The 27,967-nt window shown below is 37.3% G+C and overlaps 1 protein-coding gene and 1 pseudogene across 5 annotated transcripts in view; one reads left to right on the top strand and one right to left on the bottom strand.

Annotated features, from left to right (window-relative positions):
- LPAR1 (lysophosphatidic acid receptor 1) overlaps positions 1-27,967 on the top strand; it is a 122,752-nt gene that overhangs the window by 72,023 nt on the left and 22,762 nt on the right. For all 5 annotated transcript variants that reach the window (XM_039870690.1, XM_039870692.1, XM_039870693.1 and 2 more), the window contains one exon: positions 2,677-3,424. In XM_039870690.1, coding sequence (XP_039726624.1) covers positions 2,677-3,424 — 748 coding nt within the window. The remainder of the gene's footprint in view (positions 1-2,676; positions 3,425-27,967) is intronic.
- Positions 24,690-24,808, bottom strand: LOC120608792 (uncharacterized; annotated as a pseudogene).

Below are 27,967 nucleotides of genomic sequence, written 5' to 3'. Positions count from 1 at the left end.
GAGGGTAGCGGGGAGGTAGATGGGATTAAAGGGGTGAAATATGTGATGACAGAAAGAAATCTAAGTATGGGCGGTGAACACACAATGCAATATATACATATGCTTTACAGTTGAATTCTATACCTGAAACTTACTGGATTTTGTTAACCAATGTCACCATAATAAGATAAATAAATAAATAGATAGACAGATAAACAAACAGACAAACAAACAAATAAATAAGAGAACAAGAGACAAGTTTAAAAATGACTACGGAGAAGATATAAAATTATAAGTAGGGGAAAAATCAGATTTCTTGTGGCACTAAAATCTCATTTCAGGTTAGACATCATGAATTTATACCAGAATCAAGCTGCCAGATATGTTAACTTTCTCTAACTCTTCTCAGAAGTCTTGGTGTAGGTATGGAAGTAGCAACCAATTGCATTCACCCAAGACTGGTGTTATTCTAAGAAAATGTTGCAGAAGTACAATGGGGCAAGTAGATTCAAAAATAAAGGTCTCTGCTTCCTTATCTGAAAATTTTTTTCATAACTCGTTTAGTGACAAAACTTGCTCTGAATGAATTGATGTGAGGCTGTTCATAATCTTATCAAATTTAGTGTATGCATCTTTGCTTCAGAAATTAATGTGTATGATTAAGGAGTGCTGTTCCAAATTTCGATAGGGATGTTACATCATATATTGTTTATGTACTGTGTAACTGGTCTTAAAACCAGAAAAAAATTGAATTCTAAAGGACGTCTGACCTCAAAGCCTTCAAGAAGATAATGTGTTCCTGTGTTAGCAATAAAGATGTGAAAATGATAAACTATGGAATCTAAGCGGGATAAGGAAAAGGGAAGACAGAGAGGGCAATCCATTGGGAAAAATAGGATGCTTAAGGAAATAGAGGACTTCAAAGAACTGATGTATTGGGGATCAAATGAGAAATTTGGAAAAATGGAAATTGTGCTATTTAGAAGGTATAAATTATTTCCAAAGGGAGACGGTTCTGAGTGGTTACAGAGTCCAGGGTGTGACCATGGAAGTGGCTAGCTGTGTCGCAATGAAATAGAAAGTCATCAGAGAGGAGGTCAAGAAACTGAAAGGCAAGAAAATTAGATGAATTACCCAGAGCAGTGGCAAGATTTGGGGTGGAATGGAACACTGCAAGCCAGAATCGCAGCTCTCAAATGAATGCGGTTCTGTGGAAAGTACATAAGCTACCAGCAGGTAAGGCAAGGGCTTCACTCCTCCCTTGGACGATGATCACTTTAAGAAACAGACAACAGACAGCATCGTAAGTGTAATGATAGAAGCATAATCTAAAAGCTAGAATGTCTAAATGAGGAAAGAGACTCTAGATGTCTGGGCCACTAAAAGACTAACCATTTAATAAGCATTTCACACTGTTTTGGAACTTTCAGTGTTTGGTAAACATTTATGCACAACTTGTAGCTATTCAGCAGAATATTTGGTCAAAAATAGTAGTTAACTAGGCTATACACCTGAAATTAATATAATAGTAGAATGTTAACTGTAATTGAAAAATAAAAAAATAATTTAAAAAATAGCGGCTAAAACTCACATTTGCTAAATAATTAAAACACAGTGCAAGATAAAAAGAAAAAGGTAGGATATGAGTTGTCTTCAAGAAATTTTTTTGTAATTCTAGAAGTCGCAAACAAACTTAAGTCTTCAGGAAAGTGATTTATTCTGTTCGATGTGTAATTTTCCAGTTTCTCTGTGTTACTTTAATTTTCTAATTTTGTCTTCATAGTTTAATGACTACCTGTATTATTCTGTTGTAAACTTCCTCAATCCTTTTGGGATTCAAGTGAAGTATAAATAATTAATAAGCAAATATATTCTAGTTGAAAAATAAGAAAACATAATATTTATCACTTTACATTTTAAAAGATATACTTTAAGTATACTTTGCTTTTTGTAGAGCAGTGTCAAAGTGTCAACCCCTCTTTGGAGATTACATTAGGTAATATATTTCTTAAGTCCCCCAAAAAGAAAAAAAAGTTCTCAAATGTCGTTGATCGGTTGACGAATGCTATTCTGGGGATAGGAGTTGTGGGGATAGACAGGGCTGACCACAGGAATGTAGAGCGGTGAATGCTGGCTTTGGGCAAAGACGCTGTGATGCATAGTGACTTCTTTGAAATGTTGGGACTGATGGTCCTTGTGGGGACTTGCATTAAAAATGTCTGTCACAGATCAAACATTCTATGTGAGAACAGAAATGCAGAATAATAGGGCAATAATACCCTATCTATAAACCAGCTATGTTTACAGAGCCCCTAAATAACAGGTCAAAGTAGATTTCACTATGGTAAATATTCCAATTGCAATGCTCTGCAGAATTCTCATCCGTCTCATATATTTTAAGCAAGATTTCTGGGCCATGTGGCTTTTCTAGTAGACTTCAATGATGTGCAACCACCAAGCACAGACCTTGTCATTTATTTAACTCCAACTGTCTTTAATCTTGAGGACAGTAATACAGTGAGAAACCTTGGGGTTTCAATATAATCATAGAACATTATGCAGGATCACAGTTTCAAATTCTTTGCCTTTTTCTTTCTTGCCACATTTACCATGAAGTCTTATGTTATCTATACGTCTTAAATTTGGATCTGTGGTTTCTTTTCTTTTTTTTTTTTCATCTTTCTTCCTTTCTCTTAGTTCACAGCCATGAATGAACCACAGTGCTTCTACAACGAGTCCATCGCCTTCTTTTATAACCGGAGTGGAAAATATCTTGCGACAGAATGGAACACAGTCAGCAAACTGGTGATGGGACTTGGAATCACCGTCTGCATCTTCATCATGTTGGCCAACCTACTGGTCATGGTGGCAATCTATGTCAACCGCCGCTTCCATTTTCCTATTTATTACTTAATGGCTAATCTGGCTGCTGCAGACTTCTTTGCCGGGTTGGCCTACTTCTACCTAATGTTCAACACAGGACCTAATACTCGGAGACTGACTGTCAGCACGTGGCTCCTTCGTCAGGGCCTCATAGACACCAGCCTGACGGCATCTGTGGCGAATTTACTGGCTATTGCAATTGAGAGGCACATTACGGTTTTCCGCATGCAGCTCCACACACGGATGAGCAACCGGAGGGTGGTGGTGGTGATCGTGGTCATCTGGACTATGGCCATTGTTATGGGTGCTATCCCCAGTGTGGGCTGGAATTGCATCTGTGATATTGAAAATTGTTCCAACATGGCACCCCTCTACAGTGTCTCTTACTTAGTCTTCTGGGCCATTTTCAACTTGGTGACTTTTGTCGTCATGGTGGTTCTCTATGCTCACATTTTTGGCTATGTTCGCCAGAGGACTATGAGAATGTCTCGGCATAGTTCTGGACCCCGGCGGAATCGTGATACCATGATGAGTCTTCTGAAGACTGTGGTCATTGTGCTTGGTAAGTTTTTTCTTGACTGTAAATTGATAGATTCTTAATGTCTTAATATAAACTACATTAGTTTATGAGTGCGTTAAACAACAATATGAATATTCACCAGGTATATATGCAGGAATTATAAGGGGATGAGATACTTTATATCAAATCCCTATGGCAAGGTCAGCAGACAAGTCTTTCTACAATTACAGAGCCGGCGTTAGGGAAATACATGTTTCAGTGGTTTGGTATACATGGTGATGTGAAAGATGTCATTGATAGTTTGGCTATTGAATATTGAAAATTACAGCGTTTGACAGGTTTTATTTACACCCGATTGTGGAACTTTTGCCTTCTGGTCTCTTTATTACAGATTTTCAGATAGTGTTTTTATATGTAGTTATTTTATGAGTCTCTTTCTAATTAAGTTATCTTTCACATTGTGATTGTTACTACATACATGTAGGTAAGTGTATCAAGGATTTGTATGGATTTACTGTACAAAAGGGATTCGAGTTAATGGCATTCTATGACAGTCATCTTTATGAAAATTTATGTTTTTTTCCATTCATTTTCTGTTTGCAGCAATAGAAGTTATTCGTATTTTGAGGTGAAGAGCAAGATTTTATTCTTTTATGTATACTTAAATAACTTTTGCCTTTAAATCACTATCTTGGATGAAAAATTTGTGATAATGATCAAGATGAACATATTTATTTTTTTATTTATGTAAAAATAAATGTACCCACGAAAAGGTCACACACGGAACATTTCTTTTGGAGCTCAGAGTGCCTCTTAAAAGTTCACCCAGTGAGAATTTGTTTAGATAATTACCCGCATTGAATTACATTTTCTCCATAGACTATATTCAAGATAATATTTTTATTTAAAATATTTCAAATCTTTTTAAAAATCTGTCAGCATTCCAGTTTTCCCCATGGAAATTCAGTGGAAAGTTCCTCTAATGCTCTTTGCTCCAATTTGTAAAGTAATGTTGAATGAATGTAACCTGGGATTGTGTAGCTCTCCTGAAACTCTGGGAGTTACATTAATTTAGTCACTGGAAAGAGAGAAAGACATAATTATCACTAAATCAGCATTCCAGTTGAGGTAGTGGTCCCATCTATTTCGATTAGAACAAATGCGTCATGGAGATCGTATATAGGTATCCTGATTTGTGACCTGTAAAGATGAGGGTGAGACCTTGGAGTTGCCGACAAAACTAAAGCCTTGCCTGACACTAACTGACACACTTAGATAATGTTCCCGCTGGGGGCCTCGTCCCCTCCGATGTGAGATTATTCTGTTCTAGCCAATGAAGCTTAATGGTACACAAGTGGTTTCTCTATGTGTTTAATTATCAACAAAGACCTTGGGGTACCTGTGCCACAAGCACATGTTTTCCATGATGTGAATGAAACACGTCTCAGTTTCCCATGGATGCTGCTTTTGTATGCAGTTAAACAACATAATGTATTTCGCTTCTGTATTGACTCAAATATTTGTTTCTTTACTGATGATCTGAACCTTGGTTGAAACTTTCCATATGGAGACCCTTTTCTATTATACCTCAAGTGCCGCTTATAGTCCATAGAGGACCAGCAGAAAGTGACTACCGAACTTGGAGTATGAACTTGCCAAGTTCTTGTTTTAATTTTGACTTTTTTATAATGCCTAACATATGTTGGTGTGCAGTATGCTTATTGACTCACGTAAAATTAACTTTTGGGCCTCATCGGGTTGCTTTGTAGGTTAAATTAGAATTATTTTGAGGGTTTATGGGGCAACAATTTCAGTGGATAGCTGCCCTAAATGCCCCTTCTACCTCAGCATACCCACTCAAATCTGAAAATAACAGAAATAATGTTGCTCTCTGAGGTTTAAACTAGTAGACTCTACAAAGATTGACTATAGGTAACAGGTAACCTCTGGAATAAATAGCATTATTTCTATAGGTGTGTGATGGAAGAAGTTTAAAACATGGAAAACTGCTGTCAGGATGATAAGTGAAGAAATTTGGTGAGGCAAGATATGTATGTGATTGTGACATAGGAAGGAGAAATTAAATAAATGCACCGCAGCATTTTTGAAAAAAGCAGCAAGAATGGGAGAGTGGGTGAGGTGAGGGGTGGGCGGTGGGTGGTTAGAAGGCTTAGAGTAGGGAATTCACAGTCCTAAACAGATGCTTATCATGACGATGCCTAATACCATTCATACATTGCACTCTGTTGCTTGAATTCTGAGTAACCTTGATTGCATGGAAGAGATGGGTTGGTTTTGTAGGAACAAGAATTCTAGTCTACTTGAAGCTCTTCTCATTGTAAATTAGTTTATAGACAATTGGTTTTTTTTTTGTTGTTGTTGTTTTATTTTTTTTTTTGACACGTTTGGTTTTTCATATTTGTCTTCTTTGCCACATTATCAGCTTTGCGACGACAGGCAGGGATTGTAATGACGTGTTGTCTCATTTTTTCTACATTACCTTCCAATTAAAATACAACAGCTTGGAAAGTGACTGATCACATGGATGCTCAATAAATAATATGTTTATCTTTCAGTTAACACTGTAGAGAAAACCTTCAGTTTCCATTTCACCACATCAAAACGACCTCACGATCAAAAAAAGGATTTGTTGGTCAACAAGTCAAATTCCTAGGAGTCAACATAAAATAAAGGTGCCTTTGAGATTTATGATGGCAATACCAGTAGTAGTTTTTAGGTACAAGATTGTGTATAAGCTGCTTTTGAGTGAGTACTGGATCTTAATATTTTTATTTGTCAAACACTTATGTACCATTAATTGTTTGCCCAGTACTATTATTCTATGTTAGGAATTAGTATTTGTAAATAGCAACCCTATGGAGTATAGGTGCCATTATCTATTTGCTATCCTCCTCTTCTAGAGGTGAACACCAAGGTACAGAGAGGTTAGGTACTTGTACAGAGTCACACAGCTAGTTAAGTACAGGAGCTGGAGTTCATTCAGGCACTCTGGTTCCAGAGCCCATGTGATTTTCACTGCCATGCTATTCTGTCCGCCCATAATAATAAAAAAAAATCATCAGCATATGTTGTGTTTTGTTTAAACTGTGCTCTGCTATTAAATTGAAACGTCCTTACCCATTTGTTTCTGTTGATAACTACCTAGCTGCCTGTGCTTTGTTTCCTGCCTAGAAGAGAGCTTTAAAGGAGCATTCCTCTTCTTTTGTTTCGAATGATGACTCTCTTGACTCTCATTTCATCAGCCCTCTTCACTGTTTGCTGTTGGAGCGCCAGTAACTGACTGCTTCTGATTGAGTGAGGGAGTGTTTGCTTCCAGGTATAGTTAACTTGTGGTTTTATTGTCTCAGCATGAAGTCATGTAGTCCTTCCCCAAACTTGAATTCTTCCTACTTGACTTTTTTCCAAGAATTCCTTTTGAGTCTTATTTTACAGTGGAATCAAAGTGACAGTCAAGACTTTCTTCCTTATTTGACCACAGTCTGTCTTTGAGTTGTAAGTCCTTGCCTTTCCTGTTCTATTCCTTGTGATGACACTTCTGTTGGGGATAATTTGGAAAAAGAAAAACCAGGATGTGGAAAGAGGAAATAATGGTTACGGGGTTACGGTAAGGAGGGTTTGCATCTGAGCCCTGGGATAGAGTGAGAGACAGAAAACAATATAAATCAAGGTGGGGCTTTTCCTTTTGGGGAAGAGAAATATTCTTTTTCTTGTTTGATCTGTTCTGGCTGGAAATGACCACCACTGAAGCTAAATGATCCCTTTTTACCTATGTTCTCTGTGCCAGGGTTAATACTTGGTACTACTTTCCATGTACTATTTATAACTTTACACCAAGGAAAGTTCTATTTCCCCTATTTTACATGGAAGGAACTGAGTTAAGATAGGGTTAGTAACTTGTCCAAGGTCACTTCTGGAAGCAGCAGGTCTGGAATTCAGCTGCAGGATTGTTGTAGACCATGACCTTCCATCATAGGACACTGACGAGGCATACCATACAAGAGACTGTTACTGGGGGGTGATAACAGTGATGGGGCCAGGTGGGTTTAAGTCCATTGTTTTCTTGTTCACTCTGATGAAGAATAATTTGGCCAGTATCGTGTTAGCAGATCTTTATGTACTTCTCTATTTAATTCATCAAACATGTTGTTGAGTGCTAATCGTGGGCTGAGGGATAAAAAGATGCGTAAGGTAAACTCCATTCTTTACAGAGCTTATAGTGTAGTAGAGGAGACTAAGGCCTGCAAAAACAGTCGGGTCCAGGCGCTAATAGAGGCATGGGCTGAGTGATCCAGAGTGGAAGGAAAGGAGGACCTCTCAGGGGAGGCAGTATTGAACTAAATCTTGGTGAATGTGGAGGTGCTTGCCAACCTGTCGGATGGTGGTGTGGCGAAGCTAAGAAATAGCAGGAGCAGTGGTCCTCCCCTTTGAGGAACTGAAAATAGTCAAGTGTGATTAGCAGATAGTGGGGCATTCACACTGAAGAGGTCAAAGCCTTTATAACATACCAAGGAGTTTGGGTTTCTGCCTATAGGTGATCAAAGATGCTGAAGGATTCTCTAAGGTAAAGAACACCAATTCCTTATAGGGGTGACCATATGGTTTATCATCCAAACTGAGGCACTTTTGTTAGAGGAAATGGATACTGAGTGGTTGGGACATTGGGATAACAGGCGTAAACCAAGACTGGTCTGGTCAACCTCAGGATGTATGTCACCTTCCTCTAGGCTCTGCTTTCTGCTGGTTTGTTTATTAATATTCTTTCTACGTTTTCTTTTAGCTTTTTAAATGTAGAGCTCAACGAACATTGGACTTGTTCCACTGTGTAAAAATGGTAAAGAACTTTTTTCTTTTTCGAAGTGAGGATCGGTCCAGATTTAGAATTTTAGAGCTGCAAAGGAACTTAAAAATCACACCAACCAACTCACTTATCTTACAAATAAAGAGACTGAAGTTCTCAAGTTAATTTAGAAATTTAGGCCCAAACCAAGATCCAGGTTTGCTGACTTCCACTAAGGAGCTATTCTTACTGCCTGTGCTGTCACCTTGCTCAGTCCTAGCCACACTTCGTCCTTTTCTTCCTTGTGAACATAGACATGTGTTTATGCGGCTAGCCAGGATTAGGTGCAAACACTGGCTATAAAGGTACCCACAGACAGAGTGCCCTTGAATTTGGCCTCATTATAACCAACTGGTAATCTCTTTAATGAAGCTTTGACAGAAATAACCGGAAACTGAATTACTTGCACATTATCTAATTAAAAAAAATAAATAAATTATTTAAATTAGTTTCAAGTATACAGTACATTGGTTAGACATCTATAATGTTCATAAAACGACCCTCTCCCAATTGCTCCCTCTCTCCCCTGGCCCTCCACTTAACCATTGTATTAATGCTAACTGCATACTCTCTTTCATGCTCTCTGTGCCCAACTATCAGCTCCTAATTTGTACTTCTTTAACCCTTCACCCCATTCTCCCAGCCTTTCAACCCCCCTCCCCTCTGTCCATCACCAAATGCATATTATGTACTTTTTAAACATTTTAGCATCCTGATAGCTTTCCTAATAACAGCATTATATTAGTTTGTTATTTATCTTGGGCTTTTTATTAAGTTTCTGTTTCACCCAGTGCGTGTATGTTTTCCCACTGATATTCATTGAGGCAAGATGGCTCTGGGATCTCCTCCTGACTCTGCCATTAACTGGGTGGTTCTGGGCAAGTTGCTTTCTCTGTGCATTCATTTTTCTGTACCTTCATCTGTAAGATGAAGTTGGCCAATTCGATTTCCAAGATTAGAGTTCTGTTTATTTCTCTACATAAAATGATAAGGGCATAACCACAGTGGGTCAGCCATGTAGAGTTTTCTGGAATTGGAATAAATGGAATTGGAATAAAACCAGGACTGTGAATTTTCTCCACACCAGCTTCTTCAATAATTAGTGTTAGATGTACTATTCCCCATTAAAGGGAGTGACACATATCTTTATAGAAAATAGTCTCAAAGAAATGATTTTATTATTATTATTATTATTATTTTGCTTTACTCTCCAGTAGAGAGTCACGTGACAGGAAGGGAAGGTTTCCCAGTTGGTCCTGTTGCTGGGGGAAAGAAATAGACACAAGAGTCTCTTATTCCCTGGCCACAGGTGACCAACAGCACATCCTGTTGCTCTGAAGAGGAACCAAAGCTCCCCCGAGTCTCCTCAGGTCCCCGTGGCACCTCACTGAAGGCCTTTTTGAGGAAGAACCCAAGAGAATATTCATGAGAGCCTTGATTGTTTGTCCAGCGCCAGCTTGCCACCCCGGGTGTGGTCAGGAGCGACATTCTGCAGAAGCCTTACAGTGTTCACCAGACCCCAAATCCTGGGCCCCGGTCAAGAGAGAAAACAAGTTTCAAATACTTTTGTTGTCCAACTCCATTCAAATATTTATACTCAGAAGAAATTTTTAAATAGAAGCAAACAACAAAAATACCACATTAACCTAACAGAGTTCCTTTTGAGGTGAGGACAGAGCAACCAGACCATGAAGCTTTCTGATTTTAGGTCTGATTCAGACCTTATCTACCTGAGAGATTCTGGTCAGTTTCACAATAAACGTCGTACTGGTCAGTTTCACAATAAATGTTGCACAGTCATTTGTCATTATCATTAAAGGTCGTCAGAGCTGCAAAGTTCCCTTGAACGAATTGTGGTGACTACTGGGAATGACTGTTGCTAAGGGCTCGAGAGCTTAGATTTAGAATAAAATAGGTCAGAGTTTAGAATTCAGATCCCAGCTCCTCACTTAACTAGTTTCATGACCACGAGTAAATGACAGCCTCTCCACTGAACCTCAGTTTCAGAATTGATAAAATAAGGACAGTAAGACCTTTCTCATTAAGTGATTGTGAGCATTAAATGAGCTGATTCCTGTAAGGCACACTTAGTACAGTATCTGGCTACTATAAAACACTAAATGGTAGCAAGTATTATCATGACTATTAGGTCTTGTCTGCATGAGCATTTTCTCCCCACTTTTTTCTTTCTCTTTCTGACACACCCACGCTTACCCACACACCAGCATGCATACGATAGTGAATGTGATGGTCGAGATGGTGCTTCATTTCTATGACATGGTATAGAAGTACTATTGTGTTTTAGCACCTATTGGCTCTAATACCAGGCTATAAATTTTATTCTGAGCGACCTTTGCTTTTCCAGAGATACATCTGTGCTGCAACATTGCTGGCATCTTATTCATTGAGTCTCACTCAGCCCTAGATATGGAAATTTCTATTAGCACCACAAGAAAAGACATTTTTAGCCTGGTAACTCTCTGAGGATAATTAAATGGTATTGACCATTAAAATGAATTTTGCAGTGCAACAGGACATTTTGTCAGCATCTATTAGAAAGAATCATCGGTTCCTTCAGATGCACTCGCAAGGCTTAGGGCACAGCTGGAAGCCCAGGTGTCATTTAGGGCGCCATTCTATTTCCTTCTGATCCACAGTAAAGGACTGTGTCTGACATAAATGGAAGAAATGGCAAATGGATGGGGTCATGAGACCTTATTGCTGTTCTCTAGCTGGTCCCAGCTTTACAGTGTGACCACCTGTGGGTCCTTTATTTTGGGCCTCATCACTGTTCACCTAGGAGGAAAAGGATATTTAACTCCTTATCTCTTACTGCTACTTCACAGACCTCTTTGGAGTATCATTATGGGCATGACGAGATGACAGAGCTTTATCTTACTTCCCATCACCTAGAACAGGGCTCTGCACTTAGCAAACTATGGATATTTTTTGAATGAATAAATAAAACATGCCTTTTATTCTGGGTGGAGTTTTACAGGTTCCCTAGTGACAATTGAAATGTACCTGTGTAGCCTGAAATTTAATGTGGCTTACTAGCGAGTGCCATTCAACAGAATTCTTGTTGTAAGATAGTTATAAGGCGGTTCCACATCTTGCCTATCGAGGACTTTTTGATGGGCAAGATGCCTTACAGCTACCAGATTGAGCTTGTTAATATTAGTTTATTTTGTCAACAAACAGGTTTTGAAGGTCTCGTAGGCCCTCTGTTAAGGAGTAGGAGTGCAAAGATCAGTGAAAATAGGGATCTTGATCTGAAGGAGCTCTCATTTTAGTAGATCTTGATAGATAATTTGAATAAATGGGTACAACATAACATGGTGAATAAAACATGCAAGGTGCTATGGGAGAGCCGCCTTCGATTGGGCAGTGTCAGGAAAGATTGTATGATGAAGGTGATAGTGGAATAGCGTCTTAGATACGTAAAAGTTTGTCGTGTGAACCCAGGCAAAGAAATCATTTCTATTAGATACTCTTTGCACTGTGAATTGAATTCAGTATTCAGTCACTTCCTTATATTGCAATTAACATGTCACTTAAATCCTCTTAGGCCTGTGAATCTCATGTAACTTGCTGGAGGTGGGAGGGAAGGCTGGCTTATAATATTTTCGCCAGCATGTTGCACTGGCGTAATATGTTCATTTTTTTTTTTTTTGAATCAACCCTAGTTAGCAGATTCACATCATCAAATTGGTTATAAAGTAAATAAGTTTGAATGGTTACTGACCTATAAGGAAAGTGATGAATTTCTACATGTGCAAATTAACATCTTGTGGAAAGTAAGAAGGGCTCTATAGTGACATGCATTTCATTGAAATATCATTGCCAGGAAGCATTGACACACCTACGCTTACTATAAACACATAAACACACGTGAATCGCCAAATTTAGCAAATAAAAATAATTGCATGGGACATCCTTATACTAACAAAAGCATTCGTTTTTTTTTATCTGAAAATCAGATTTAACTGGGCTTTGTGTATTTTATTGCCAAATACAACACACAGCATTGGAGGCAGTTAAGCATTTTAAGTGACAATCAACCCTCTAGACATAGATTTTTTTTTTTTTTGTCTTACAGTTCTATTTATTTAATATTTCTGATTTTTATTTTGAATTTTCTGGAAAGAAATAAAGGGGCATATCTGTTTTTACAGCATCTTATGTTTGTTTCTCAGGAATTATGTATGCTTATAAACAGATAATGTTTATGAGTTCAAAACTGAATTACCTCCTTTTACATATTCTTTGTCATGCTCTTTGAAAACATTTAATGCCATTTTTTTCTATGTAAACAAAGGATTTTTTTCTTATGTTTCTCTGTGTGTGTGTGTGTGTGCGCGCGCGCGCGTTTTTCCTTTAAGGTCTAAACTACAGTGCGTGCCTCTAAGAAGCTACTTTTTTTTTTTTTGAGGTATTTTAGTGAAGATGATAGTGTCTAGACTGAGTGTGGTCATGGCTTTACTTAAACCCTGGCAGGTCTCCTCCGCCAATAGAGGAGTTATTATAATGATCCAAAGCAAATACGAAGTCCTAGCAGGGTGACACAGCAACAACAGGGTCTTTTTGAAGACGTGGGACATAATCTGGCATCAGGAGACTGGAAAGTCATGGCTTCCCTTATTTATCCTGCCCCAGTTGACTTTTGTTGACACAAAGAGCGCTGCATTTTAAGTAGGGTTTTCCATGAGTTCATTCTAAACAGGTACTTCTGCACTTCAGAGAGCTTCTCTTCATGTGGCAGGCATGAATTCGTTTGCTTGAGCTGTTTTCCTTTCTTTGGGGAGATAGAAGGTAGCCCTTAGGAGCCCAGCCTTACAGGACCTGTACAGGAGACTAACAAAGTGAAAAGTTGACAAGCTTTTGCTGGAGCCAGCAAATGATTCACCGTGTCATGCTGGAGGGATTTGCTTTATTAACCTTGCTGAGCATGTGGTGCCTGGGATGCTTCTTCGTATATTGCTCCAGCCCCAAAGGAAAAGCCAAGCTATAAACCGAGGAGCTGGAATCAGTGGGTTTCTGAACGAAAACAAGAGAGGCTGTACTTGGACAGCCTACAAAGTTCATATATAGTGATCAAATAAACAACAGTTTTAGAGATTAGAGCACTGGCTTTATTTAATTTGGCAAATTATAATGTCTTGGGGAGGAAAAGAGTGAAGATGTTTTCATTAAAAAACACTTCTAAGGCACCAGATACATACTCTAGCTTATTTACAATTACCAATACTTAAGAACAACTTATTTGGAATGGAAGAGAATGCCGTAGAGACCAAATTTGAATACTATGTTTAACAGTAGTGTCGATTATTACATTGCTGTGCTAAGATAATACGATGTAATTCTATAATGAAATTTCTTAATGTTTTTAGTTTAATCTGAATTGTTTCTTGCCACAAGAAATCTGTCACTAAAGCATGCATAAATTTAAAAGGCATTAAAAGCAGGAACAGAAAAAATTAGGAAAAATTAGAAAATTGATCTGATTATATACATTACATAATAAATGGTTTACTGCTATTATATGTTCGGTATGTTGTCCCTCAGCATTTATTGACTTAAAACTTTATTATTTATTTATTTTTATTTTTTTAATTAATTTATTTTTATGGTGACATTGGTTAACAAAATCCAGTAAGTTTCAGCTGTACATTTTTAAAAACTTTAATAACAACATTGCATGTAGCTTTATTACTGTGTAGCTTATTTTGGTTATGGGATATTTTGACCTATTATTTTGATTAGACTTTAAGGACATTATTGCACTATTTTTATAGATTTAAGTCATAGAGAAACGTTCAATTTTTGTTGAGAAGGTATTTTCTGGAGTGTACTATTATTCTACTTTAATTCCTTCAACAACTTAAAACATTTCTGGTTTGCTACATTTTTTTTCAGATTTAACTAAAATTTTCATGAGAATCATGTTTTTGTATAGATTATAAAATATTTAATTTATTGATTAGGTTTTTTTTGAACATATCAATTGTAACAAAGTGTTTACCATTGTTTTTATTTTTCCTCTCACATTTACTTTTCTTGGCCTTATTCTGTAGGTAAGTTTTATCAAAAATATTTGATTTGGGAGCCTTTTAATATGTAATAAGTTTTACTGTATACAGTTTGACCACTGATTCTATTTTTAATTAATTTTATCTACCAATTTTATCTTTTCCTGGGACAATATTTATGGTTATATGAGTTTCCAAAAAAGGAAAGAAAATAATAATGTTAACATTTGAGTGCTTATTAGTCCTCAGGACTCATTAAGTCCTACTACTCTGCCCCAAATATATATAAAACTATAAGTAGGAATCTTAATCTCTCTGAATTTCAGTTTCATCATCCACCAAATATAGATAATACAATTTTGTGAAGATCATATATGATGATTGTGAACACTGTTTTTATAGGAAGTGTCATGTAAATGTAAGCTACGAATGTTTTTGCAGCTGCTGCTTATAGAGTAATAACCAAACAAAGGAAAAAAAGGTTGGAATGCTAAGCAAGAAATGTGACATAGTATGGTCGAAAAGGCATTAACTGTATTTTAACTTTTGATTTGCCACTTACTGGTCGGAGTGACTTTGGGCAGTTCACTTAACCTTTATGACAGTTTCCTCATCTGTACCTTGAAGGGCTTCACTACTTCAGCGTTTCTCCAAGTGTGGTCCAAGAACCACCCGCATCTAAATCACCTGGGATGCTCAATACACAGGCTGATTGCTGGGCCCCAGCCCAGACCCACTGAAGCAGAATCTTTGTGTTGGCATCCAGGCATCTGTACTTCAGTCACACAGACCTTGAGAATGACAGAGATAGGTGTCTCTGGCTTTGTTTTAAATTATATGTCATTTAACCTGTCCTTGCTCATTTTTAATGTCTGTTTCCCACCTTTTTCGAAATGGACCTATTGGCACTCCTTAAGTAGTGGGTGAGGGCCCATGATTGCCCCCACACATGTGTTTGTACATCTGCTTTGCAAGGGAGAAGATGAGGAGAGAATGATAGAGGAAGATAAGGTTAGGGAGAAAATGCAATACAGCCCATCCAAATGATGGAGTGTTATATAATCACTGGGCATTTAGTGTCTATCTATCTGTCTGTCTCTTTGCTATTAAGTAACATTGAGATAAATATTATCTAATATGAATCTTTACTTTCTTCATGGAGAATCGATTACTTATTGTTTAATATTCTCCAGAAAGTTTGTACCAATTTACACTCTTACCACAAGGGAATGAGAATGTTTTGTTACATCCATGCCAATATTGGATAGCTTTTTTTCCTCTTAATAGTGCCATGTTGTAACCATTTACATTATATTTATTCATGAAGATAGACATTATCAAACCTAGGAAAGTTGTGGAAAATGTTCTGGGATTTAGAAATTAAGAATAAACAAAACCAGAAGTACATTTAGTGCCGTTTAAACATATGTACTACTTCGAAGTAGTTTATTCCATGGAAAGGTCTAATGTGTATTTATTTCTTTAGAACCCTAAAGGCCTAACAGCTGAACGGTATGGCACAGGGGATAACATTGTTACTTACCTCTGAAGTGCCAACTGCCTGGATGCCAATCCTAGCCCTACTGCACATCTGCAGAGTCAATTTGGGCAAAATGTATTCAGTTGCTCCAAGCTTCCATTTCTTTGCCTGTATGTTGAGAGGCAAGGAAGAAACAGTAAAACCTCCAAAGATTAAGATACTAGATACCAGGCATGTAAGTACATGGTAGACACTGTTACAAAATACATAACTTTGTGTTTTCATCGAATGACTGTATTGCTATGTTGAAACTAAAGTCCCTGGATTAGTCCTCATCGTGTTAGATCTTCATTACATTTTGAGAAGAAGGGGCAGGCCAGAAGGATCAGGACCCACCAAGTTTCCCAAACTCAGTGGGACAGGTTTTCCTGGGACTGGATGGTGCTTCTGTGTCAGGGGATCCTAAAAGACTCTAGAAACAGATATACAGAACTCACTTCTGAGATCTCCCACTTTCCTGTCTTCCTTAGACAACTTAAATTCCTATAATTCCTCAGTGCACTTATTCGCTCGATAATTTTTTTCACAGTGCCTTTAGGCCAAAAGAAATACGTAACAGTTTAATTTATTAAACAGTTAAATCAACTTAAATATATAGGTCCTAATACATTAGTAGTCATTTCATAAAACAAAAACGTAACTACTTCTTAATAGCAGTTATTAAGTAAAGAGTACACCTGTTGGGCACTGCACAACTCCTCAAAATTTGGACTCAGATTAGACACTATCTTCATTTCCTGTTCCATATTGAGTTGTATGCAATACTTTCATCATGGACAGATTGTGAAGACGTGACGTCATCAAAAGGAATGTAATGCCATCTAGTGTTGAAACTGCAAACTACCTCATGGAGTCTGACATGTTCAGTGTTACTGTTTCCCGTAAATTTAAAAAATTCGTTGAATTGTACACCTGTAACTTACTGGATTTCGTTAACCAATGCCACCATAATAAAAAATAAATTTAAACAAACAAACAAACAAATAAAATATCTAGTGACTTTGAATTCACTTTGAAACCTAAGGTGCTTCAGGGCCCAGTTTGGGGACCAGGGGTCTTCTGTATTCCTGATTTACGGCTTTACTTCAGTTTTGTTTTGTTTTGTTCTAACTGGTTGACCCTTCTTGTTTCCTAGTTCCTGTTTTTATTTATTTCTTGGTTTTGGCTGTCTAGTTTCCTTCCCTTTTGCCCAGGGCCATTCTCTGTTCGTCTCCATCAAGCAGCAGCAGCAGTGTCTGTCTCTGCTCTTGGACCTTCGCTGACCTAGCTGCAGCCCCGGAGGCCCCGAGATGCTTTGGTAGCTGGCTGTAGGTCAGTCACTGTGCTGTACATCGTACAGGACTTCTTCAGTTCACAGGTCCATGGAGCATCCTTTCCACTGTAGATGACCTAAAGAGTATGCCAGTGATGTGCCTTATCTTTAGATGTTGATCTGTGGCAGTCTCCCTGGGGTGTGGATGGGCATGACTTCCACATCAGACCTCCCAACTCACAAGAGGCACTCTGCCTTACAGCAACAGAGACCTGTTCAGACCACATCTCATTGCTGCTGTCCTTGGCATGTCAACCCAGAAAATGTATCCGAAGCAGCTGAGTGGTTAATTGTGGGCTCTGGACTAGACTGCTTGCTTTTATATTTTAGGTTTACCACTTATTGCTTAATTTCCTGAAACTTCAGATTCCTCAACTGCAAAATGGAGATAATAATAGTTCTTTCTTCGTGTTAGAATCAGATGAGCAAATAAAGTGAAAATAAAATATGGCACCCCTTAGCACAATGTATGTCATTAATAAATGTTATTAAAGCACTTAATAAATGTTAACTGTTACTATTTTTGTTTATTCTGACAGCAACTGTGAAATTTACTTTCAAACATTTCAATTTTTATTAGGAATAAAGTAACAGACTTTTTAAATTTAGTATGTCAGTTTATGTGAGAAAACATCAATACGAAATGCAAAAGCACCTAGCTTTCCTGTAACATTTGGTTTTAAGGTATTTCTATAGACACATATGCTCTCTTAAGATTTGCATTACATTATCGGTGTCTTTTGTATAGGTATGACAGTGTAGATAATTTCCCCATTTTAGAGATTATAAAACTGAGGCTCAAGAGATTATGTGGATTGTCGAAGATAACTTAGTATTTGCTGGAGCCCACATCATAGCTCAGGATCTGGGATTTCAGTATAGTGCTTCCTCCTTGCTGTGTTGCTACCTTTCAATATTTCTAAAGTTAAAATTAAAGAGGAAGATGGGAAGGAAGGTAGTTAGAAAAAAAAGATAATTGGTATTCTCTTTGTTCCTTACTTGCTCTGTTGCTGCCTTTAGTATTTCAAAAGTTAAAAATGAAAGAAGGAAGGAAAAGAAAAGAAAGATGATTGCTAGTCTCTGGTTTTTGTAAGTAATAAAATGGGCTATTTTGCCTGGATCTAGTACATTTAAGTGTCACGGTAGTTTTAATTAGTATGTAGAAATCACAACACTTTGAAAAAAGAATTGCCAATCCTTCGTTAAAAATAATTTCAAAAGAAAATTCTTGGTGTCCTTTTAACTATGTAGCAAAAGCATTGTATTTATCACTCAAAAATTATAATACAAGAATTTTTAAGTTCAATTTCTAAACAACAGAAAAATGCCTCACTAAAAAGATAACTTTCTCTTCCTCCTATTCTCCTTTTCCCCAAATGTTCCCAAGCCTAACCCTTTCACCCATGCCAGGGCCATTGCTGCCTAACCACTTTCTGGGCACAGTGGCATGGAAATACATCATCAGGGTATAATTGTACACACAGCAGAGAACACATGCTATTATGGAACCGAGTCTCGGCTGGATAGCCTGGCCTTGGATTATGTTTTGACTTCAGTGTTGAAATGGAAATGAAACCTTGGCTCTTCTTTCAGGTCTGTAGGGAGTTTGCTGGTCCCATGCTTTGGTGGTTTTCATGCCCAAATGGCAAGTGATGGGAGAACAAATGGTCTTGTAGCTTCGGAATAGAAGGCATTGACTTGAGTGTGCTGAGTCACTGGAACAGTCTGAGGATGTTATCTTGATTCTCTGTTGGCTGACTAGAAAATTGTGAAAGTCCCAGGCCAGCCAGGTTGATCATTTCCTGGTTTCTTTAGGCAAGTAGGTTGCTGAATCTTCGCAAGGACACCGTGTGGTGGTCCTCCAGCCCAGCATCATGGACATGGTGGCAGTCGCTTTAATTTAAGAATCTGAAACATTTGATGTGGGAGAGCTTTGCTAATTATGATGTAAGCTGTTATGAGTCTGATGTCAGTCATACCTCAGTCAAGTGGTTTGAAAAATAAACATTAAGGTTAAACACAGGAAAAAAGAGAATGTAAGTGATAGAAACTCCTAAAAAAGGAGTCTGAACTTTCCGTTCCATTTTTTTCTGATTGGGTGATATTGCAAGGCAATTCCTATGTGAGTTGACTGTCTTTAGATATTGTATTCATTTTTTATGCTGCATAACAGATTACCATAAACAGTGATAAAACATCCATTTACTATCACTGTTTCTGTAGGTCAGAATTCCAGTCACTCTTTAGAGGGTCCTCTGTTCAGGGCCTCATCAGGCTGAAATCAGCGTGGTGAGCGGGCTACGTTCCCATCTGGAAGCTAGACTAGGGAAGAATCTGCTGCTAAGATCCTTCAGGTGGTTAGCAGAATTTATTTCCGTGCTGTAGAATTCATGACATCTTGATTCTTTAAAGTCAGCAGTGGAAAGAGCGTCTCTGTGCCTTCCAGTCTCTGGCTTCTAGATTCTTTTTAAAAGAGCTCAGTTGATTAAGTCTGACTGACCCAGGATAATCTTTCTGATCAGTTTAAAGTCAATTTAATTACATCTGCAGAATCCTTTCATCTTTGCCATTTAACAGAACCTAATCAAGGGAGTGCTGTCCTATAACCATTGCCATATTCTATTTGTGAGAAGCTAGTTACAGGTTCTTCTCACACACAAGGGACTATACAAGGATGTGAGTCATTGTGGTCACCTTAGGGCCTGTCCATTAGATGTACCATGTGTTTTGAGTACAGCTGAAAAAAAAAAAGTAGCTTTTGAAAAGCTCCATTTTAAAATGAATTGATGTTACAAAATGACAGGCTAAAGGATGAAGTATTATTTATTTAAATCTACCTTTTTTAATGTTGTTGCAGAAATATTTGTCTTTCCTTAAAGAATGTATCATTTAACACTTTTTTTCTTGAGTTTTTCTCTCCCTTTGGCTGCTGAGACATTCCTCTTTCCTATGATTCTGCTGTCTTGACTTATTCCTTCACTTACACTTTCTTCCATCCACTCCAGTTTTGAAATGTCACATCTCTAACCCAACAATCCCTTTGGTTAGGATAGCTAGAAGTCTTCCACCTCAACCACTTACTTCCTGAGCACAGTGGCATGGAAACAATCATCAGGATGTAATTGTGACCCTGCAGATAAGCCAGCAGCTCTGTTGGGACCGTCAGGTTGTAATCTGAGTGTCTGCTGAATGGCCTGTGGCTGACAGACCTTAGACTGTTTGGATCTCACTGTTAAAAGAATGAAAATTTATTTTCACCTTTTTGGTCCATAGGAGACATGCTGGTTCCATTCACATTGGGTGGTTTTTATGTCCAAATAGCAATATTATATGAATAGTTTTATAGACATGTACAGAGTATGTGCCCGTGTTTATTTATTCTTAACCTTGTATAAAAAAAGGATTTAAGGGGGAAAAAAAAGGGAAAGGGAGAAATAAATGTAAGAAAGTGACATAGAGTTAGGCAAAGATATTTTTTTCTAGCAGTTAATGTGGACGTGAACACAATTAGATTCATGATTTGGTGGCCAAAAGGTAACATCAGGAGAAACAGCTCCTCTCAGTACTGCGCCCAAAGAACCATTTCTTCTATGGGTCTTCATCTGCGATGGTCACATCAGCCATGGTGTGGTGTGCTGAATAACTCACAACATTCAGCACATGCATGATTATGATTATGTCCCATATGGTCATTTAACATTCCTCCACGAAGGCTGGAGGCCCGCTGCCATAGTGCAGTTCAGGGAGAGCATTTCTGTGGGGCTTGCCTTTCTAACATATTGGGTGACTCAGTCTAGAATGAAGTTTTGCATAGTTTTTTTAGTATTTGTAAAACGTATTGCCCCGCCCCCCAGAAGTTAGATTTTAAAAATTTTACTTTCCATTCCTTGGATTATGTTTCAAAAAGTTATTTTATCTTCCAACTACAAAGTCGTTATAGTATTAAAAATACATATACACAGAACTAGGAATTCTGCTGTATCATCTCCCAATAGCCTTTAAGAATCTTTACTTTAACTTAGAAGAATGAATTCTGCAGTTTGCCATACATATTGTAGTTCTTTTTTCCAGGTTCTTCTTTTCAGATTATATTTCCGGATAACATCTGAATACTGTTGTTTTTAAATTTCTGGTTTAGTATAGAATGTTTGAAGTTAGTATATTTGTTTGTTTGGCGGGGTGGGAAGTCGGGGTGGTAATTAGCATTCTCTAGAGAAGACTTGAGGAGCTTAAAATGACATCTACCTCATTAGGAGACTGTTCCATCTCAGCTGCACGGAAAGGAAAAGGAGAACCCCGTGGACAAGCAGAAGGTCCCCTCATTATAATAATGGTTGTCCTGCAGAGCAAGGTTTCTAGGCCTCATGGCTCTGACTCACAAAGGTTGCATGTGATATTTATCAACTGTTCACTGATTTATTCCTGGTTATCAAAGTAAATCACGTCTAATGTCAATGTTTTATAATATCCAGAAACATTTCAATAAGAATACAAGTCATCTGCATTTGACCACCATAATTCTGATATATTTTTATCCAGTGCTTTTTTTATTGTCCCTATGGCAGTGTGGCCTTGTGGCTCAGAATGGAGGCTCTGGATGCATTCAGATCTGGATTCAGATCCCAGCATTACTATTTATCACCTGTATGGCCCAAAAAGCTTCTTGAGCTCTCCGAACCTCAATTTCCTCATTTGTAAAATAGAAGTAGTAGGAATGCCTATCTTATATGGTTATTGCAAGGCAGGAATTCCATGATAAAGTATATCTGATGAGCTTTGCACAGTGCAAGCCATATAGCAAAGCCTCAATATAAGCTAGCTATTGTGTGTGTGTATACATGCATATGAGTATATATAGCTATGTTATAAAATTGGTATTATACTCAATAGTGCTTCCTTTATCCTTAACATTTAAAATCTGCCTAATATTTTACCACAAGATTATATCATTTTATATTTATCCATTTGCTTTATTTGGATCATTGCTGTTGTTACCATGGTTTAAAAATTGATAATTTGATAATTAAATTATTATATCGACAAGCACCCAAAAGTAAGCAAGGAGAGGTAAAAGAAGGCAAACTTATTCAAGTTCTCTTCTTAGGGATATCAGTTAATGATTCATTATTAATAATGATAAGTATAGAAAAAGGAGTTAAAATAATACATCTAAAGACTTTAAACCGTTCATATCCTTTTATGTCTTTGTACTTCTGGGAATTCTGAAGGAAAAAAATGTGTCTAAAGATATGTGTGTGTTTGGTTGTTGTGTATACGTGTGCATTTGTAAATATGTATAAGATGTTCACAGTCTTGATTTCACAGGGGGAATTATAAATTTTGTTGTATATTTTATTTTTCAAATGTTCTACGCTGCTTAATACTCATGATTGTAAAATAGCCACAAATATTAGTTTTTTTAAATGAAAGAAGATAAAGAAAAACTAAAAATCCTCAACACAGTAGTTGAGGAGTACAGTTATACAGAGAGTTTAAAAACAATTCAAAGTATCCTGAGGACAATGTGTCTTAAACATAGGACCTATATAGTGTATGCACATCAGTGTAGTTTGCGCAGAGGCTACCGCTGTCATTCCAATCACTGAATTCAGACTTTTATTTTTAACTTGTGAGATCTGTTTCACTCAAGTTCCTATGCAAGCCAGGTGATTAAAAATAAGAACAGACTCCATTTTCGAGGATGGGATTAGCACTTAACTTAGTCCGAAAAGGTAGAACATTCATTTTTAAGGAGAAGGAGAAGTGAAACACAGAAGCAATATCTCAGTGAAAAAAAAAACCAAAAAACAAAACGCTCTTCTGAGTCTATAATGAGGAAAAGAAGTGGAAAGAGGGAGAGAGAAGACTGTATTAGGCATCTTCCTTTTAAGTATGAGGGTTCTGCCTCCTTTAGCCTGCCTGGGAAAGAAGGAAACCATGAGTTATTCTCCCAACCAGCATTGTTCTAGATGTTTGGTAGAAACACATTAAAGACATTTGTATTTAATGTCTCAATGATAAGACAGTTAAAAGTTAGGAAGACAACTACATAAGAAGACGAAGAGACTTAGGTATGATTAGAATTGAGCACAGGCTGGGAGTCTGTAAATTCGTGAGTGTGGAGTTTGCTTTCCCCTGGGCAGAGGTACCGTTTGAGATGATGGCATCCTTTGTGGGCAAGAACCAAGGGGAAAAAGCAGTAGGGAACTTCTCCTTTTTGTCCATCTCGACAATAAAGGGCAGTGATACTTGTCAAGCTTGGACATGTCTCTTTAATACAATCTAATAACAACCAGCCTCCTATGGAGGAATAAAGCAGGTACTTAGCTGAACTTCTTAGCCGTTCTCTCTTTCTGCACCTCAATCCCCTTCTGTGTTCCGCAAAATAGTCACTTTGGTCTTCACAATCAATTCAAATGGATCCCTGCTGCCTAAGGACAGCTGACATTTCTTACTCTAATATTCTCATCTTTCCAAAATTATATTACAGCCTGTTCTTCAGACTTATTTCACATAATTCCCCTTCACTTACTTACTTATTTAAAATGTGTGTGTGTGTGTATGTGTGTGTGTGTGTATGAGTGTATATATATCATGTGTCATTGCTACATTTGCAAAACTTGGACTGAGAGACTTAGAATCAAGTGTGTGTATGTGTGTGCACATGTGCATGTGTGTGGCAATTTGATGCTGATTTTCATTTCTCTTAGGAAGATGAACATTTCTGATTTGGCTCTAAGAGCAACTTATAATAGTGGTAAATACTACCTTTGCAAACCTGTACTTAACGTAATGGCTGCTCTGAAAGTCTATATTTTCCAAGTGGCATGGTCTGGTAGAAAAATGCTTTTGAATCAGATAGTTCAAGACTTTAAAGTAAAGACAGACAGACAGACAGACAGACATCTATTAATGCCAGATGAATTTCTAGGTTTGGGAATACAGTGGAATATGTAGATTTGAACACAGATTTGTAGATTTTGAATGTAGTTTGACAAATCAATTGAATTTAACTTTAGGTTCTTCATCTGGGAAATAAGACAACAGATCCTACTTAATACGCTGTGTTGAAGGGTAAATGCAAAATGTCTGCCACAGATCCTTGTTCAGTGCCTATTAACCTATTTGCCTTGTTCCTGTGCAGACCTTCCCAAGGATCAACTCAGTCCAGTTGAGGTCAGTCCTTTCACTCAGAGGGGCAATCCCAAGAGAGGCAAGTTAGCGCCCTGTGCACTAAAGGGGGCCCTTCTCATCTGGAGGGAGAGGAAGGAAGGACAGAGTGTCCTGGTAACATTTAGAGTGGATGCTCTAGCCTGTTTCTCTGAACAGCTTCTGAATAATGAAAAAACTAATGTTGACATATTGTCTTCAGCAAGAGACATGTGCCTTATATTTTAATAGTTGATTCAGATTTAGACTCAGTTTCTGTAGTTGATAAAAGCCTGAATATTTATTTTATTTTTTATTTTTGATTTATTTTTATTTTTTTAGGTGAGGCAACCCTTGGTCGACCTCACAGATTGCAAGGACCTTGTCAGTTTACAGTCTCTTTTTTTTTTTATTGTTTACGCCTGCAGCACCTAGTCTTCGTAGGTGGTCTCCCATCCAAGTACTAACTAGGCCCGACCCTGCTGAGCTTCTGAGATCAGATGGGATCGGGCTTGTTCAGGGTGGCATGGCCGTAGACAAAAGCCTGAATATTTAAACACTAGCTCCATTAGAAAAATTTCAGTGCTCTCAGAATGCTGAATGTCTGAAATTGGGTTTTGTGTAAAAGAAGCTCATTCAATCTTTCGTCTTCTTTCATATTTCATCTTCTTTCTTTGCTTTTAGAAGTAAAAACAGTTAAATGAGAACTGTGCATTCAGAAAAGCATCTTTGACCTCCATTCTATTTTTTTTTTTTTTTGGAAACCGTCATTAAAAGATAAGAGTTTTCATTTTTCAAATTTTTATATTTTATCTCTGGTTCTGAGATTAGACATTTGCATCTATAAGGAAGTCAGAATTGCCTTTGAGGGAGGGAGATTCTTGGCAGTGATCGGGTTTCCAAGTTCCAAGGTTTTGTGACATGTTCTGGTCACCTTCACGTGGGAGAGGTCACGGAGAAGGGGCCTTGCCTTATGGGTGGTCAGAAGTAGCATGTGTGTGGAAAGACATGTTTTTCTTTCCATTTTCTATTACTCAGAATTTAAAAGCTGTGATTTAACAGTTTTGTTTCTGCATTGCTTTTGTGCTTTGCTTTTTTCATCCACAACCCTCACTGACCCAGTCTGCTCCTCATCTATCTGTCCACTTCTATCTCACTCCGGCTTTTCTCTAGACCATGATAGTGTCTCCCCAGCCTTTTCTGCTCTCTCACTATCCCTTATACAAGGACCTAGACCTTTTGTATATTATCAAGGGTTTAATTTCAATCCACCTGAGAAACAAAAGGTAATAGGAATACAGGGAAGGTACAAATCTTTACCACGCTGCTGTCTGCTCTGTAGTTCTCCTGTCCCTTCTAAAATGCAAACCAAAAGTCCCATTGAACTTTTTCGTGCATGGAGCACTCCCACTCTCCTGAAGGGACACTGGGCCCACCTGCCCTTTCCTTCAACAAGGTTCTTCCCAGCACCCTAGGTTTCCCAGCACCCTGAGGAGCTATCTCTGAATTTACAAGGCTTTCTGAGAAGTTGTACCATGCAGCAGAGTTTCTGGTCCACAGAGGAAAAGGCATTTTTTCAGTGTCCAGCTAACCCCATTACCTAATGAGTCTCTCTCTGAAAGGCTAGAATGTTCTATTCAATGTGTTTACTAAAATATATGTAGCCACTTAGGTTGTATTCTACTTTATAGTTCCCTTTGGATTTCTTTCAAAGGTATTATGTGATAAGACATTGATTTACATAGGTATTTCCTATTTTAAGACTTTAATAATTAAAAGTAAATTACCATAGTTAAGGTATTTTGATGATAAAAATAGTCATCTAAATAGTTTATCAATATTTTATTAAGTTAATAAATCATTGTAAAATTGTTTAAAGTAATATCTTGAAATAGTTTAAAATAAAAATAAAACAGCTTATTAAATATTTCTAAATATTTAAAATTAATAATACTTTAATTTCTACTTTAAGTGGAAAATATTCTTAAAATATGCTTAAAAGAAAAATGAAAATAAGAAAAACACATCAATTAGTTACTTTCCAAGAACAAATAAACAAGGAGCAATTGATTGGAAGCTGAATTAATTGCATTGGACAAGAGCTTAGCCTTTATCTAGCGTAGTATAATTTTCTTATGAACCCATTTTAGCTTTTATGAGACCAGAAAAGGTGTGTGTGTGTGTGTGTGTGTAGGATAAGTCTTTTTTTGGTATGAAAATTTTAGAACAACTGAACTGATATAAGTCAGAAATCTCAAATATTCTTTGAATAGTTTTCAGAGCACAGTTTCCAGAGCACTTTTAGAGACATTTGAATTATAAGGAATAACATAGGACAGGTAAGAAGAATGGAGATCCATAATAATTTCTAGAATAATCAAATTTAAGCACTGTAAATGGACCAGGTTGTGTTACAGCCACTTATGTTTTAAAGATGTGAAAACTGAGGCCTAGTAAGTTTTGGTGATCTACAGTCCCAGTTACTGTCAGATCACGCTCTAGTTTAGATTTATCCCAGAGTAAGGTCGCTCCTAGTCTAGTACTTTTCCCTAAATTAATTTATGCTTTTCTGTACATTTAGCCATCTAATATGCAGAATTCCCAAGAAAATATTTGAGGCTTTCAGGATTGCATCTTGCTTTATTTACAGTGTTTTTGAGTATATCTCTTTGTATAGTTTTCTCATTGGTTGCTCTGTATATTACAGTACACCTTTGTGATTTATTATACTCCATTGATATCAACATTTTACCACTTTGAAGTGTGGAAGCCTTACTTCCATTTAGGTCTCTTTACTTTCCCCACTTTTAAATATCATTGTCTTGACTATCGGGAGGTGTAATGGTGTTTGTTTCAATCATCTAATGTGTTCTGTAAAAGTCATGAGAAGGATCATCTATTGTTAGTAGCCATATTTCTGTTTCTTTTGTTGTTCTTCCTTTTCTGATGCTCCAAGATTCCTTCTTTTATAATTTCCTTTCTGTTTGAAAGCTTTTTAGCCGTTCATTAAAGGTAACTCTGCTAACAAATTCTGTTAGTTTTCCTACATCTGAGGATGTCTTTATTTTCCCTTAAATCCTGGATGATAGTTTTGCTGGATATGGAATTCGAAGATGACAGCCCCTTTTTTTTCAGCACTTGGAAAATGTGCCACTTTCTTCTGGCCTCTATGGTTTTGGATGGGAAATTTGCTTTTATTTGAATGTCTCTTATTGGTAATGAGTCACTTCTTTCTGGATGTTGTCAAGATTTTTCGTCTTTTTCGCTTCAGTTCTCAAAACTTAATTATGAAATATCTTGGTGTGGATTTCTTTGGGTTTATCCTTTTTGAGATATACAGTTTCTTGAATCTGTAGGTTTATATATATATATTTTGCCAGATTTGGGAATTGTAAACAATTGTTTCTTCTAACATTTTTCTAAACTCACTCTCTTTGTTCTTATTTTGGTACTCTGATGACATGTTATGAATGTTGGTCCTTTTGTTACTGTCTCACTGTCCCTGATGCTCTGGTTTTTTTTTTTTTTTTAGTCTATTTCTCTCTTTTGTTCAGAATGAGTAGATTCTATTGATTTATCTTCAAGCTCATTGGTATCTGTCCTATTGATATTGAACTCACTGTTTCTTTTTGTTGTTGCATATTTTTATAATTTTCATTTGGTTATTTTTTTATAACTTCTACTTCTTTGCTGCTAT

The sequence above is a fragment of the Pteropus medius genome, unplaced genomic scaffold (genome assembly GCF_902729225.1).
Source record: "Pteropus medius unplaced genomic scaffold, Ma_sr-lr_union100, whole genome shotgun sequence".
Lineage (NCBI taxonomy): Eukaryota > Metazoa > Chordata > Mammalia > Chiroptera > Pteropodidae > Pteropus > Pteropus medius.
This window is presented reverse-complemented; position numbering and strand designations above follow the sequence as displayed.